This window comes from Camelina sativa, chromosome 9, assembly GCF_000633955.1.
Source record: "Camelina sativa cultivar DH55 chromosome 9, Cs, whole genome shotgun sequence".
Taxonomy (NCBI): Eukaryota; Viridiplantae; Streptophyta; class Magnoliopsida; order Brassicales; family Brassicaceae; genus Camelina; species Camelina sativa.
The window spans coordinates 5,406,843-5,422,032 of NC_025693.1; the positions used below are offsets into that span (position 1 = coordinate 5,406,843).

The 15,190-nt window shown below is 34.1% G+C and overlaps 3 protein-coding genes across 3 annotated transcripts in view; all 3 read right to left on the minus strand.

Annotated features, from left to right (window-relative positions):
* Positions 2,238-6,429, minus strand: LOC104715036 (receptor-like serine/threonine-protein kinase SD1-8). The gene is made up of 7 exons (XM_010432491.2): positions 5,084-6,429; positions 4,786-4,929; positions 4,530-4,669; positions 3,275-3,485; positions 2,924-3,158; positions 2,672-2,822; positions 2,238-2,576 (listed from the first exon to the last, which is right to left on the minus strand). Exons 1-7 carry the CDS (start codon positions 6,390-6,392, stop codon positions 2,238-2,240), a joined length of 2,529 nt encoding a protein of 842 aa, XP_010430793.1. The 5' UTR covers positions 6,393-6,429.
* On the minus strand, positions 9,816-13,813 carry LOC104710551 (glucose-6-phosphate 1-dehydrogenase, cytoplasmic). Its single transcript, XM_010427172.1, has 16 exons — positions 13,597-13,813; positions 13,111-13,337; positions 12,931-13,016; positions 12,763-12,826; positions 12,501-12,687; positions 12,255-12,412; positions 12,103-12,171; positions 11,954-12,012; positions 11,825-11,861; positions 11,647-11,718; positions 11,344-11,491; positions 10,935-11,030; positions 10,765-10,835; positions 10,541-10,656; positions 10,406-10,451; positions 9,816-10,221 (listed from the first exon to the last, which is right to left on the minus strand). The coding sequence occupies exons 2-16, from the start codon at positions 13,282-13,284 to the stop codon at positions 10,054-10,056; spliced, it is 1,551 nt and encodes a 516-aa protein (XP_010425474.1). The 5' UTR covers positions 13,285-13,337; positions 13,597-13,813; the 3' UTR covers positions 9,816-10,053.
* Positions 14,594-15,190, minus strand: part of LOC104715037 — a 6,850-nt gene continuing 6,253 nt past the window's right edge. Inside the window, exon 7 of the mRNA XM_010432492.1 lies at positions 14,594-15,177. Coding sequence (XP_010430794.1) covers positions 14,594-15,177 — 584 coding nt within the window. The remainder of the gene's footprint in view (positions 15,178-15,190) is intronic.

Consider the following 15,190-nt stretch of genomic DNA (forward strand, 5'->3'; position numbering starts at 1 on the left):
AATTTTGGTTGAACGCTAAGAGTAAATATGGTTTGGTAAATTGTATTTGTTACTGTTATTCTAGGATTCGTCCGGTTTACTTGTTTGGCCTCGTTGTATTGGCAGGTTGGGAAGGGGAGCTTAAGTGATAAAAACGATGAACCGGAATCGTGTGAAGTTTATTAACGTTGTTGCTCTTTTGTTTTTATTGAATAATGTGACTATTGAGCCGTTAGATTTTTATATCTGTTATGACTCTTTGAGGAAAAGTTTATTATAAAACATTTATCGCTTCTCCCATTTCTACGGTAATAATCTCAATATGAGTAGATCGCTGAGCTTAATTGGCAACATGAGTAAAAGATTTTACTTCGATTTTTTCTGTTATTTAAATAAATTATTTATATCAGTCATGCATGATAGTGATCAAAAGAAACCGATTAATGCTAAATGTAAATAATAATTATTTAATGATATAAAACCAACTTTAACGATACAAAATTTCAACTTGCCTAATTTTTAAAGAGACGTCCGTACGTATGATGATTGTAATACAATATTAAAGGTAGCAACCACCACACAAATTTGCTGCTAACTATATTTTAATTAAACTTTGAATGTTTGGTATCTCTTTTGCAATTCTTATTTCGCCATTTCCAATCAAATTAAACTGACGTTTGAACTGCCATCGCATATCACCTCCGCTGCATTATATAATTTATTGTTCAGAAAATAAAATATCTAAAATTTTTGTATCAATTTCAAATTCCTAGGTTTCAAAAAAGTATTATTCTATCATTTTTTTTATATATAGTTTCAAATGCACTCTTTACGGATTAATTAACTTAAGTTTTATTTTCTTTAAAATTTTTAGACATGAAAACGTAACTTTATATAAGAAAAAGAAAAAATCTCCCTCGCGACGCTTTAGGCGAAACAGTAACTGTTTTGAGCGTTTTCATTCGATCGAATCTGGCCGGTGGCCGATGCATCTATTATGTCGGTACCGTGCCCTTCTTTCTTTTTAGTAATTATGTATTTACACATATGTTTCTTCATCTTCTTCAACCCGAAGCGGGTTTTTAATCTTTTCTCCAGTTTGTATTCGGTCATCCTTACGAAAATTAAGGATGGTTGTGTTTATCTTGAATGCGATGGTGGTTTCTTTGCGACGTCAACGGCTTTGACACACATCCACGGTGGGTTCCTCAAGCGGCATCGTTGGTGGAGTATCATAATGACTATTTGTGATGATGGTTTGCAATGGTGGTCTAATACCATATCTTTCAAGCGTGGTCGGTTCCAATGGGTAGCCGTTTTCTATCTCTCTTGTAGAGTTTTCTTCTGGTTCAACCGATGTTTGTGTTGGCCTGAATTCTATCAAATTTGTCGAATATGGGATCCCGGAATCATCATGGTAGATAAGTCATCCACCAATTGGAAACGTAAGTTGAAGTCTAAGAAGACTGGAGATAAATTTCGATATTGGAGTGATGAATTGCAGTCTATGTGGTTTTACTATATAAAGGAAATTATTAACAGATATAAGCATCTGTTAGCCGGCTTAAAGCTTTATGGGGACCCAATGGAGAGAAAAACAAAGTTAAGATTAATCATAATGACTTTGATACGGAAGCTTTGGGATCAAAATGTCCACATTTCAGAATCATTGCGGTGTGCAATTTGGAGGTTCAACCAAGAGACGATACCCACGCACACAGTTCGCATTAGAGGAAGATCAGATATGGAGAAGGAAAATAATGGATTTATTTATTTTTAGCGAGTAAGACTTATCTATGGAAAGTATCGTCAAAATTAGCTTATGTAATAATTTGTTCATCGAAAAGTTCTGTATACTGACTTTGTAATCTCGATTTGGTATCAATGAAATTAGCTGGAAAAAAACAAAAAGAAAACGTAACTTTATACAAGATACAAGTTAATGACTGCTTTAACCCACAAACGAAAACAGGTTCATGATTAAATAGGAAATTGGCAAAAATAACAAAAAAAAAAACTATAATTAAATGAGTAAACTTTCTAACCATCTAACTACATAAAACATATAACTTGTATACATGTCAATTACCATTAAAAATAATTCGTTACAATTACCATCAGTATTAAATGACCATCATAATTTTTCTTGTTTTTTTCCATAAATTGTAAAAACATTTCAGTATATTATTATGCATTTAGATTAGTTTTTTTAATCAAAAATATAAGTTTATTTTTTGAGAATTCTAATGGTACTTACATTACCGAGGGTCAATGACCGAAACGGTAATCTGGTTCGCTGTGCAAGATTTTTCGGTTGGCTGTGTACTTGACGAAGAACCAGTCTCAAGTGACCTTTTCCCAACGCAGCGGACACAATAGCCGGACGTTTTAGGCTGAGGAATCGGTACTTCGCTTCCGAGCATCATCACGACGGACGACATCATTGGTCTGTCAGCTGCATGTTCTTGAACGCACAAGAGACCTATTTGTAGGCATCTATGAACTTCTTGTGACGTCGACGATGATGATGATAAGACAGGTACAATAAGTGGATCTACTGTCTCTAACCAGTTTCCTTCTTCCCAGTTTCTCCATGCCTGTATGTTCACACAAAATTAATTTAGTTTTGTTATAAAGTTTAACTTGACAAAGAAAATAAAATAATAATTAAATCAAAGTCTCTCATAATTACGCAGGTGAGAAGACTGGTGTCTCCTTCTAAGTTACTGAACCCCCTATTCCTCTTGCCACTTATAATCTCAAGGAGTAATACCCCAAAACTGAAAACATCCGATTTCATTGAGAATACTCCGTTCGTCCAATATTCCGGGGCCATGTAGCCACTAGGGTAACCAAAACCATTAAACTTCAAAGTTAGGGTTTAAACAAAACTCTTTTGTAAGGACCATTGATGCATGCATGCATGCATATTTTAACTACTTACAAAGTTCCAACCACCTTCCGTGTGTTATCTTGAGTCTCATTTCTAATGATCCGGGCCAGCCCGAAATCGGAGATCTTCGGAATCATATCTTTATCAAGCAGAATATTGCTTGCTTTTAAATCTCTGTGGATGATCCTAAAACGTGATTCTTGGTGAAGGTATTGGATACCTTGAGCAATCCCTTTAGTGATCTCAAATCGTTTTTGCCAGTTTAGCTTAGAGCTCTCATTTTTTCCTAGAAATTGAGATTGGTCAATTAGCTTACTTCTCCTAATTAAAGATATATGAAAATGCAAACTGTAAGAACCAAACTTGAATTAATTAAACAAGCTAGTGACAATATATACTAACCGAATATGTAGACATCAAGGCTTCGATTTTCTAAGTATTCATAAATCAAGATTTTCTCGCCCATGTCGTCGCAAAATCCGACAAGACGTACTAGGTTTTTATGTTGAAGCTTTGCGATCAACCTCACCTCTGTCTCGAACTCCTTGGTCCCCTGAACTGACATATCTGATAATCTTTTTATAGCTACAAGTGTTCCGTCAAGTAATCTCCCCTGTTATCACGCATTTCATAAGTTACTAAAATTTTGACATCGCCTAGTTAGATAGAAACACACATATACGATCGTATAGAAGAAGATATAAACACATATGGATCAGTGATGTATATTTGTACATATATTATATATATATATATATATATATATATATATATATACATGTGATGTGCACAAGATGATTTTGAAAACTGTTGGGTGTAGACCTAGTTAAAAACGAATATTGAGGGAAAAAATGGAAAAGATTAAACGAATATTAATATAATTTAATAAAATAACATAAAATACCTATCATGGCAAACTCTTTTTGATTGTGCTAAGAATTTTTTTATATATATAAAGATACACACTTTTAATGTTTGCGAGCCATTAGTTAAGAAAATATTAAAATTGGTGTCTACAAAATTAGGTGAACTATCTTCAGTTCTTAGGACTCGACAACTCGGGAAGCACTTCATCTTCAGTTCCAAATCCAGATCATGAAACCTATCTCTACCTTTGGTTCCAACACTTTCAAGCATTTTAAATGATTTGTCTCATATGCCTTCCAGCTCTGTTTGTTAAAAAAAAAAAAAAAAAAGTCTCCATGTAATAACTCTTCACTTTATTAGATTATATAAATGGTATCTCTTAAAAAAAAATAAAAAAATTAGGTGAACTTAGGTGGATTTAATTATTCGATCAAGTATCATTATGAAATTTAGGTATGTGCGGCAATGTATGTCTATGTATATATGTTATCTATATATGAAGTTACTTTTCTAAGAGTTTTTATTTTTACTTGTGAGCTCTTGAAACTCTGGTATTTGGTTTGAGATCTACCAAAATATTCCCTTCGTTTATTTTAAATGTTGTTTTAGAGTTATTTTAACATGTCTTAAATAATAACATTGATATACTCTATATATTTATCAGTGTTGTGCGTGGAAATAATCGACGAAAAGGAAAAATGATGCTTTTAAGAACATGTTGTAATCTCTCTCTAGTGTGTCGTACGTTGTATAATTAATTCGTAAGAGTGTTTCAATAGTTTTGTTGTACCTTGTAAACGAAACCGAAACCGCCTTGTCCAAGTGCGTAAGAAAAGTTTTCAGTTGTCATGACGACAGTTTTAAACTCCATCCGTGAAAGTGCCAAGTCCTCGATTTCTCCAGACAAGTATGTTCTAGTTGATATTGCGGCTGCAATAATTAAGACAATAAATAAACAAAGTTGAAGACATAAAATAAAATTAAAAATCTATAGCTATACGATGTAAAATTAAAAGAAAAGTAGGTTACAGCTACTATATCCATACCAATAGGTGTTTCCACTGCATTCGCCCTTGATCGTTTCTGTTTTTTTTTCCAAAAACAGAACATGACGAAGCAGAGAAAAATCATACCGCCCGCAACTCCAACAATCAAACCTATGATTATTTTACTTATGCTTCTGTCATTCCCTGTAGACAAAAAAAAAAAAAAAGGGGTCATATATCAAATTTTTGTGATGCGATATGTTATATAATATTATATAGCTGATGTTGCTACTAAACGTGGCTTGATGAATCTTCTTAATCGATCTTCATATATATTATAACTAGGGACAGAACTTACCGAGATCAGTCTTGGCCACTCTGACGTAGAGATCTTGACCATGGGAGAAGAAAACTCTTATATCAACTAGCTCTCCTGTCCAAATTAGACAACTCCACCCAGCGCCATTCCACATATCGACATAAGCGAATGCTGTACAGTTGAAATCTCCAACACACTTCCTTTGACATTCCTCAAACTCGAGTCCCTTTTCCACAGTCACAGCCTTTGTATCCGGCAGCTTAATTTTCTTCAGCTGGTGAAACCCATCACTATTGCTTCTAAGTGGCGTTTTCCTCTCGCATCCATCCTTAAAGTTCATCCCTGTCCATGCCTCTTTGTTCCTTGCCCTAAAACCTTCGATACATGTACACATGGGTGACACGTTCGTGTCGCACTGACCGTAAGAGCCACACGCAGCATATGCGTCGCACATGTCCGTCGGAGTTATCCAATAAGATACCCAATCTTCTGCTCTCGGAGATCGTGCCATTCTATGCAATGTCCCCCTATAGTCGATTATGAGTTTCGAGTAGATCTTGTTCGTGGTGACTTTGAAGGAGTAAGTGATTTCTTCATTGTGCATAATAAAATCAAATTTTAAATTTGCTGTTACAAGCGTGGCGGGTAGACCAATGGACCCTATACCATTCCAGGAGTCCACACGGGTTCCTAATTTTCTGCCTCCTTCCCTTATTACCCTTTGAGGCAAACCACCTCCGGCAATATCAATAACGTACGTAAAATCCCCACTTGATGGATCATGTGCACTTGCCCATGATTGTAGGAATTTGTTTTGACCGCTTCGCTTTGTCCAACCAAGTTTCATCTCGGGGAGCAATGTATCTGTCGGGAAATCAAAACTCTGCCACAGCAACTGATTTGACGAGTTCCTATTCTTGCATCTCAGCACAAAATTCCCGTTATCGAGGAGCTCTGCCACAACTGGAGCTTTGGTCTTTCTTCTGGCAAGATTTGTCGACCAGACAAGATTATTAGATGGATCTCGGATGTCTAGGTTGGCGTCTGATATTTTCAAGGTTCCAACGGGGTTGGACAAGGGATTGTTTCTATTGGCAACCCAGACATAATCCCTTGTAGGAAAGTCTCTGTACCAGATGCCGAGATACCAACGAGCACCATCTCGGGAGTCTGGGGAGAGCTTGAAGAAACCAAGCTCGAAAACTTGACCCGGAGACACAATGGTTCGGCTGTTCGACGGTGAGAGGAAGCCGTTGGATGACAAAGTATTATCCAACGTCGTCGAGAATACAAGAAGAGGTAGCCAAGTCAAAATAAAACACAAGTGGTAACGCTGTAAGCTCATCATCTCTCTAAAGATATTGTGAATTGTAGTTTTTTATTGAGGTATGATCAGTACTTTATATACACAATACAGTTGGGATCCTTCACAGAGGATTAGGAGAAATCTTGATATAGACAGTGGTCAAACAAAATAACATTGTATAATTTATAATAGTTTGACAAAGTATTACATAACTTTCTTTTAGATTTTTAATATTTTTTTGAGTTTCAAAATTAAAACCAAATTGTATTTTAACCTTTGTTCATTTACGAGTATTACTTCAAAATTCGTAAACTCAAAATACAGTACTTTGGTACACCCACTCTATTGTCCACTTCTATTAAACGTGATCGACCCAATTCTAGATCTTCTTATTTATTATCTAGATGATATATATGTATAATGTTAGAAAAATCAACATTATTTATAGCCTGTGAATCATCCTTTGCTACTTGCGTTTTATTTAGTAGAGCCTTTTAAAATAAAAAGTATTATTAATAGCCCATCTGAAATTAATATGTAACCTAACATCGGAACTTGTAAGTAATCATATATTTTAGGGGAAAATCACATTTTAAACCTAAATGTCACTGAGTAGCACTTTAAACCTTGAGATTTTTTTACTAACGCTATAAACCTTTAAAATGATTTCATTAACACTTTAACCTTAAAACTAACTTTCATGTTTGCACCGTCATGAAAGATGACATAACAGTAATATCCGTCAACGTGAAATAGTTAATCTAACCTGGTTTGATTTAAATATTTGTTTAATTAATTTAATTTAATTTAATTATTTATTACGATTGATAAAAAAAAATACATCAAAGTAAAAAAAATGAAGAATCAGAGATAAGGTTAAAAAATTTGACAAATGTAAAATTGAAGACGACAACATATTTGGAAGATTCATTGGTTTCCAATGAGAAGTCAATTGATTTGAATCAGAATCCAGTGGAAATGCATTTATTAAAATAATTAATAATGTGAAGAGTAACATCGTAAAAATTTTGTCCACAATGAAGATGAACAAAAATTGATCTTTTTCTTTTTTATTTATTTATAAAAACTAAAACTAATCAAAATTTAAATTAAACCAACATAGTTTAACTATTTCGCTTTGAGAGATATTACTGTTCCGCTATTTTTTATAGAGGTACAAAAAAATAAAAGTTAGGTTTAAGGTGTAAAGTGTTAGTAAAATCATTTTAGAAGTTCAAAGTGTTAGTAAAGTCATTTTAAAAGTTTATAGTGTTAGTAAAATTTTCTCGAGGTTTAAAGTGCTACTCAGTGACATTTTGAATGTTTAAAACCTGATTTTCTCGATATTTTAGCCTTAGGTCAATATTGTGGAAAATGACAGAAGTGTTGGCCACAGAAAACAATGAGTGCAATAAAATTAGTTAGGGCTACGATAATTCTAAACAAATGAACAAATGAGCTAACACTTATCGTAGCATTAATGATTTTCTCAAATTTAAGGGAGTCGTCAGACCCCATAATCTCCGACTCCGAGTTAACGGTGTGTTTAACTCATAATCAAATTTAAGGGAGTCATCAGACGACAAAATATATGGTTGGTTATATAGTCTTGTAGCCTACCTAACTTTGTGCAAGTCGTTTCCGTTATATATTTCATACGTTAATTTATTTATTTATCATCCTACTATCGTTTTCCACCAAACCAAAATGATTGGTCCAGTTATTTTAAGTTTCCAATTCAATATATATATATAGATATATATATCATATATCGAATAATCGAATACCCAAGTAGTTAAATGTATATACAACAACAACAACCAAGAAACCCCATAGTTATCAGCTGCGAATTTAGTTTTTAATTCGATATTTTTCTATAGTTTAGAAATAAATTGTATCTATCTTGTTTCCTTTATAATTGTGTGGTTTAATCTCACCAAAATAATAATAATTGTGTGGTTTAATACTGTTTAAATAAAGTCCAACAATTTTTGGTTTAATCTCACCAAAGAAAAATAATTGTGTGGTTTAATACTGTTTTAAGACTTTATATATATCTTGTTTAATACTGTTTTAAGACTTTTGGCGTTTAGTATTGAAACAAGTATCATGGACAAAATTGTCAAATGTCATGTTTAAGGCTTAGTCAAATATATATTAAATTTTTTGTTGAAATAAATTAGCTCAAGTGATAAAATGTCAAACCCTTATTCATGGTATTTCACAGTACAACTTTTTTCTAATAAAAGAAACAAACAACGAAAGAATCTATATTAAAAAATATATCATCATCCGCTGTACAGATTTAAAGTTTTATAAATTAATTTAAATTTTATAAAAATATATTAAAATCTGTTATATATTATTTATATTGTTTTATGTTTGCTATAATATACAAATTTATTATTTATTTACAAATCTTTTATGTATGTTACCATTACAATCGTAATTTTTACATCTAAATATATTGTATATTACAAATATAATCTTTATCACCACCTAAAAAATATCTATATAAACACATTAAACCTACTATTATATGTCTTTTTACTTTCATTTTTGCATGGTGTTTTTAATTACTAAAATTAATGGCTCAAAAAATATTTCGAATTAAAAATATATTATATAGTATATTAATCAATGATGTATCATCACAATAGTGTATTACCAACCATGGAGAGAATCTCGGTTCCACCTTCCTCCCTACGGGGAGAACATTGCGTCCAACCTCCTCCACCATGAAAAGAACCTTGGCTCCACCTTTTTTCCTTGAGAGATAACCTTGCATCCAACCTTCTCCACCTTCCTTCCTTGGGGTTATAACTTTGCATCCAACCTCCTCCACCATAGAGAGAACATTGGTTATGCCATCCTCATGTGTGGAGAGAACATGTTCATGTCTTTTAGTTATCTCAAAATAGCTTGCTCCGACAACCAATGAAACTAAAAATCCTTTGTAAACGTCACAAGATAGTAACTAATATTATTTCCAAAGTATTTGTGGAAATGTTTTTTCACACCATGATGTAGTATATGTCTCTCAAACGCCCTGACTGCCACTTTGTTTAGTGAGTCCATGTCCACGGACCCACCTTTTTAGTGGGCCCTATGTCTACTCTTGGCCCATCCATATCCGACAGCTAATCTGTTAAATCCGTGAGACTTTAAATACTTGTTTATCGACCCCACAAATCACCATTTACTCAATGTTCATACGTGTCAAGAGAACATTGCGTCCAACATTAAGTTTAGTAGAAAATTTCTTATTGCCAACCTCCTCAACCTCCTCCAATTTACTCAACATTACTCAATGATTTTATCAATTATTATCTAGTAACATGTTTCCGTGTGTATACGTCCAATTCATTGTGTGTACAATTCATTTTTCTCCGATTCTTATATTTTGTATATATATTTATTTTGTTGAAAAAATCTTAGAGCTGAAATCCTCTACTAAGCAGGAAATAGTTTTTGCACAAGGCTTGCTATGCATTATATAAAGAAAACAACAGACTAGTACAACAAAAACTACAAGACATAAACAATAATGTCCTAGTGAAGATCACTAGTATACATCAGATTCATTAACAAACTCCAAACTAGTGAGTAGTGAAGGGTTTTTATTCAGCAAGCAAGGAAACAAAAAGAAGCTCTTATTTTGTGTGTACTCATCATCATCATATCTGTGTTGTGTTTATACCATTTACAATGTAGGAGGGATCCATATGTAGCCATGGGTCTGCATATAACCAGCTTTCTTCAGTAGCTGATCTGCTTCGGCTGGACCACGGCTTCCTTGTTTGTATGGGATCGATTTCACCTCTCCCTTGTCGATCCTGTGAAGCAGTGGAGTGAAGATTTCCCAAGCTGCCTGTTTTTGTGATTGATCACAGACATGTGTTTAGAGATATTCTCAACGGGAAAAAATATCAAAGATTTCACAACAAATTTCTGGGAATCAGATTATGGAAGTTTGAAACAAAGTTGGGATTCTTGAAATGATTTCAAGTATTCAGGGTTCTAAGTGGTGAAGGAGAAAGGTAAAACTAAATTACCTTCAATTCGTCTCTGCGAACAAAGTGTTGTTGGTCACCTCTGATTCTGCAGAGACATAGAATATGAAAAATTAATGGTTAGAATAAAGATTCTAATGTACAGAGTTAATGTTATTATGTAACTTAGATTCATACGTGTCAAGAATTAGGCGCTCGTAAGCCTCTGGAATCGAGACACCTTGGTAACGTTGCTTGTACGATAGGTCTAGTTCACTCTGCACAGTTTGCATCTCCAGACCCGGTTGCTTCACCTGCGCAGCAAAGTCAAAAACTTCAGATGGATTGAATGAACAAAAGTGAATCTCTTCTCTTTTTTTTGTGTGTAATTTTAGTAATTTGTGGTTTCATCAGGCACTTACAGTTAGCTTCATGTACATGGCCTCTGAAGGCTGCAAGCGTATAACAAACTCGTTCCTCCCTTGGTTTTGACCTGTTTCATTGCATGAGAGATTAGACCAAACAAAAAAATTTCAAGTATCAGTAAATACACTTGAAATCTGTGAAAGCTTGATTTGGTCTCAATACAAACATTTAAATATGTCGCCAGGAACATCCTTAAACTGAATGCGAATATCTGCCTTCTTTGAACTCATTGCCTTTCCGGCCTTCAGTATAAAAGGAACACCTGAAAGATACATCAATTCACAAGTCACTAATCACTACTAATAGAAAAGGATTTTGGCATAGAGGTAACACCAGAAGAGAGTGCTTAATCATTTATGTCTCTCCATTATAAAGATTTACGTCATTTTAGCTTCAGGAGGGTTTCATCATTTATGCAAAAACAGAAGAGTTCCATAGGATACTGTAGTGGAATAATGCGGTATACATGGACAATATGAATTGAACTAATGCCGGTTGATGATATTGACTTTTTAGTTGATCTTCCAAACTCTTCGTAGAAAATGAAAGATGAAGAGTGGAGGGGGACATGGTACCTTCCCATCTTTCATTGTCTATGCGAAGAATTGTTGTGGCAAACGTTGGAGTGTTTGAGTCATTTGGAACAGTTGGATCATCTCTATATCCTTCATACTGTCCAAGAACCACCTCTTCATCTTTTATGGGGATCACAGATTGAAGAACCTGGAGTTCATTAAAAAATCAGTCAATTTGTATTAACTGGCTGAAAATTCAAATGAAGACATCACTTGATCCAAATTGGATGAAAGGTAATCTCCTACAGAATTTTGGAAATGAAGATGTGACACAAAAGATGTGATCAAGAAAACTGTAATCACCTTCACTTTCTCATCCCGGATATGCTCGGGCTTAAGAGAAATTGGTTTCTCCATGGCGACAAGGCAAAGTACCTGCAGTACACCAAACTTGGTTAACAACAACATATGAAAGCATCTGCAGTTACAGGGAAGGAAACTTCAAGCAAAAATCTCATATTTCGAATGTACAAGGACTTGCCTGGAGCAAGTGGTTTTGAATAATATCACGAATGATTCTGAAAATAGAAGATTATACAAGTCATCAGAATGCTATGATATTATTGTCTCATGTACATCATATTCAAAGGAAACACTTAGAAAAGCTTACCCGTATTCATCAAAATATCCCCCGCGACCTTCAGTTCCAAAATCTTCTCTGAAAACGATCTGCAAAAGGAAATTACAGATTCATGTGGATGGATTCAACTCTAAACTCATCAGGTCAGAAACATTTATGCTAAGCGATCAAGCTCTCACCTGTACGTTTGCAATATTGTCGCGGTTCCATAGTGGCAAAAACAAGCGATTGGCAAACCGAAGAACCAACTGCACTAACGATACATCCGTTAGATGATCTTTATCATCAGTCTAAATAAATAAACCATTGACTAGAAGCAAATAAGTGTTACCATGTTTTGCACTAATTCTTTTCCCAGATAGTGATCAATACGATAAATCTGTGGTTCCTCAAACAGCGCTCCAATCTGAGAACTCAGTTGCTCAGCAGATTCCAGGTCCTTTCCAAATGGTTTCTCAACAACGATCCTAGTCCATCCACCAAGATCAGCTGTAAAGATTATACATTCAAATGAAGAGTTGCCTAATCTTTTGTATCCAATATAATGTTGGACAATAATTTAACAGTATAAACTCACATTTGTTAGTGCACCATGCCTTGATCATCTTGCTTACGGGAGGGTATACAGACGGAGGAAGTGCAAGATAAAACAATCTCCTGGAAGATCCTTCAGAAGTCTTTTTAGAGATCTCGTGCTCAGAAATCGCCTTGTCTAATCTCTTAAACCCTTCCTCAGAATCATAAGGTCCACTTACATACTTAATCTGATTACAATATAGAATTTTCTTTCAGTAACCAAAATAAACAGGACAGCAATCTCGTAATCACAATGGACTAACCAGCTTAAGAAACTTGGACAAAGCATCTGATTTCACAGATGCATTCTTCTCATCAACAAGATAGCTACATAACAATCAGATATATATATATATATATATATATATATAAGCATATCATCGTCTCAGATGCAAACAAAAACCAAAAGGCGGGATCATCAATCATCTAACCCGCGGATTTTATCTCTCAGTTCCTCATCAGTAATCTTACTCCTTGCATATCCAAAGATATGAACTTCATCTGGACTAAGAAATCCCTACTCATATAAATCCAAGAAAAAAGAAAAAAAAAACAATTAGACACTGAAACAATACATAATGATACAAAACTTTAGAGTAACAATAAATAACCTGGTGGAATAGATTGAAAAGTGCAGGAAAAGTCTTCTTCTTGGCAAGATCACCAGAAGCACCAAGAACAATGATGGAGAGGCTCCCAGTTTCAGAGACTGGATTGTATTCTTTCACAAAAGAATCGTTCTTTAAAGTAGACCTCTTCTCAACATGCCATTGCCCAGAACCCATCTTACACAAAACGATACCACAGAATAGAGGAAGAAGAACACACAACAACAAACCTGTAAACGAATATATGAAGTCAAGTGGAATTGTAATCATTCTGGTTACGATTGATTGATTGATTAAAAATCAATTAAAAAAAAAACACTTAAGGATTCAACAAATTCGAAATCTCCAAGAGGAGTTTTTTTAATTAGCTTAACACAACAGAATCAATACGAAAATTGGATTACAAGTAATTTGTATGGATCAGGTTTCGTCTAGAAAAGAAAAACGAAAACACAGAAATAAAGAACAAAGCGAGAAGAGATCTTTAACCTTCGACGGTGGCTGGCGAGAAAACACAGTAGGTTGGAGAATTTTGTTTTGTCTGAGTTTTGATTCTTCGAATACTTTATAGATAAAATAGAAAAAAGAAGGGACTGTGTGAATATATAATAGAGGCGATGAATCGTTGTTGTCAAAGGAAGAAAAACATAACAATTATTAGTACGTGAAATCACTAAGGGAATAATTATAAGTTAATTAAATGGAAAGTGGTAATCATAATTTGAGGGGAATACGAGACTAGTGATGGTTGAGCTCGATCATCCCATTATCTTTAGATTTTTTTGAAGATATATTATTGTTTTTGTTTGAGAAGAAAAAAGTCAAAAAGAATAAATGTGACGTTTTATTTGGGTTTTCAATAAATTACGAGTTTGATATACATTTTGACCGTTGGATTTCACCTACCCAAACAAATCATACATCTTTGATCAGCCACCGCAAAATAATGTTCTCTTATACTATTAGCATTTTATAAAGTTACACTATATTAGACCTGTGCTAGAGCACGGGTTAAAATTTATTTTATTTATATTGTAATTTTTATATAAAATATAATTTATGTGATTATTTTTTAAAGTTTGTTTTGGATAAAACATTATGCAATAAAATCATATGTTAAATATGAAGGCTTGAAAAAAGACACATATTTTGTAAGTTTTATTTTGTTAATGATTCTTGATAAGTATCGTGCTATAACACTGGTTAAATTTTATTTTGTAATCTATCTTGTAATCCACTATTTAATTTTTAACCAATCAATCTATTAATTTCGTAATCTATCTTTGGTTAACGTTGTGGTCTATTAATAGAATCGCAAAACAAAGAGAGTTTTGTGAAATGATTTTCTTATTTCTCAAATGTAACAAACTTTACAAAACTGTGATATATACATTGAAATAAACTAAACCGGATCTAAACTAAACCAGAAATCAATTGTATTTAAGTTAACCAATCTTATGTACTAACTACTCTCTAATACCCCTCCTCAAGATGGCGAGGAGTAGATGTTGATGACTCCCATCTTGCGCATAATCTCTTGAAAAGGAATCGGATGGAGAGCCTTTGTCAAAACATCAGCTAGTTGATGGTTGGTCCGAACAAACATTGTTTTAAGAATTCCATCTTCAATAGCTTCACGGACCTTGTGGCAGTCGAACTCAATATGTTTTGTTCGTTCGTGGTAAACAGAGTTGCTGGCGATGTAAAGAGCTGCTGTGTTATCACAATATAGATAAGCCGGAAGTGTAAAGGGAACCCTCAAAGCCTTCAATATATATGTGAACCATAACAACTCCTTGGTGATCATACTCATCGCACGGTACTCCGACTCAGCAGAACTCATCGAGACCACCTGCTGCTTCTTAGATTTCCACGAGACCAAAGATTGACCAATGAATATAGCATAGCCAGTATGAGATCGTCTATTATCAGGACAACCTCCCCAGTCTGCATCTGAGAAACCTCGAAGAGAAAAATCATGATCTTTCCCATAGAACAGACCCTGACCAATCGTACCCATCAAATACCTCAAGATCTTATGTACTGCTGTGAGATGAAATTTCCTTGGAGCTGCAGAGTATTG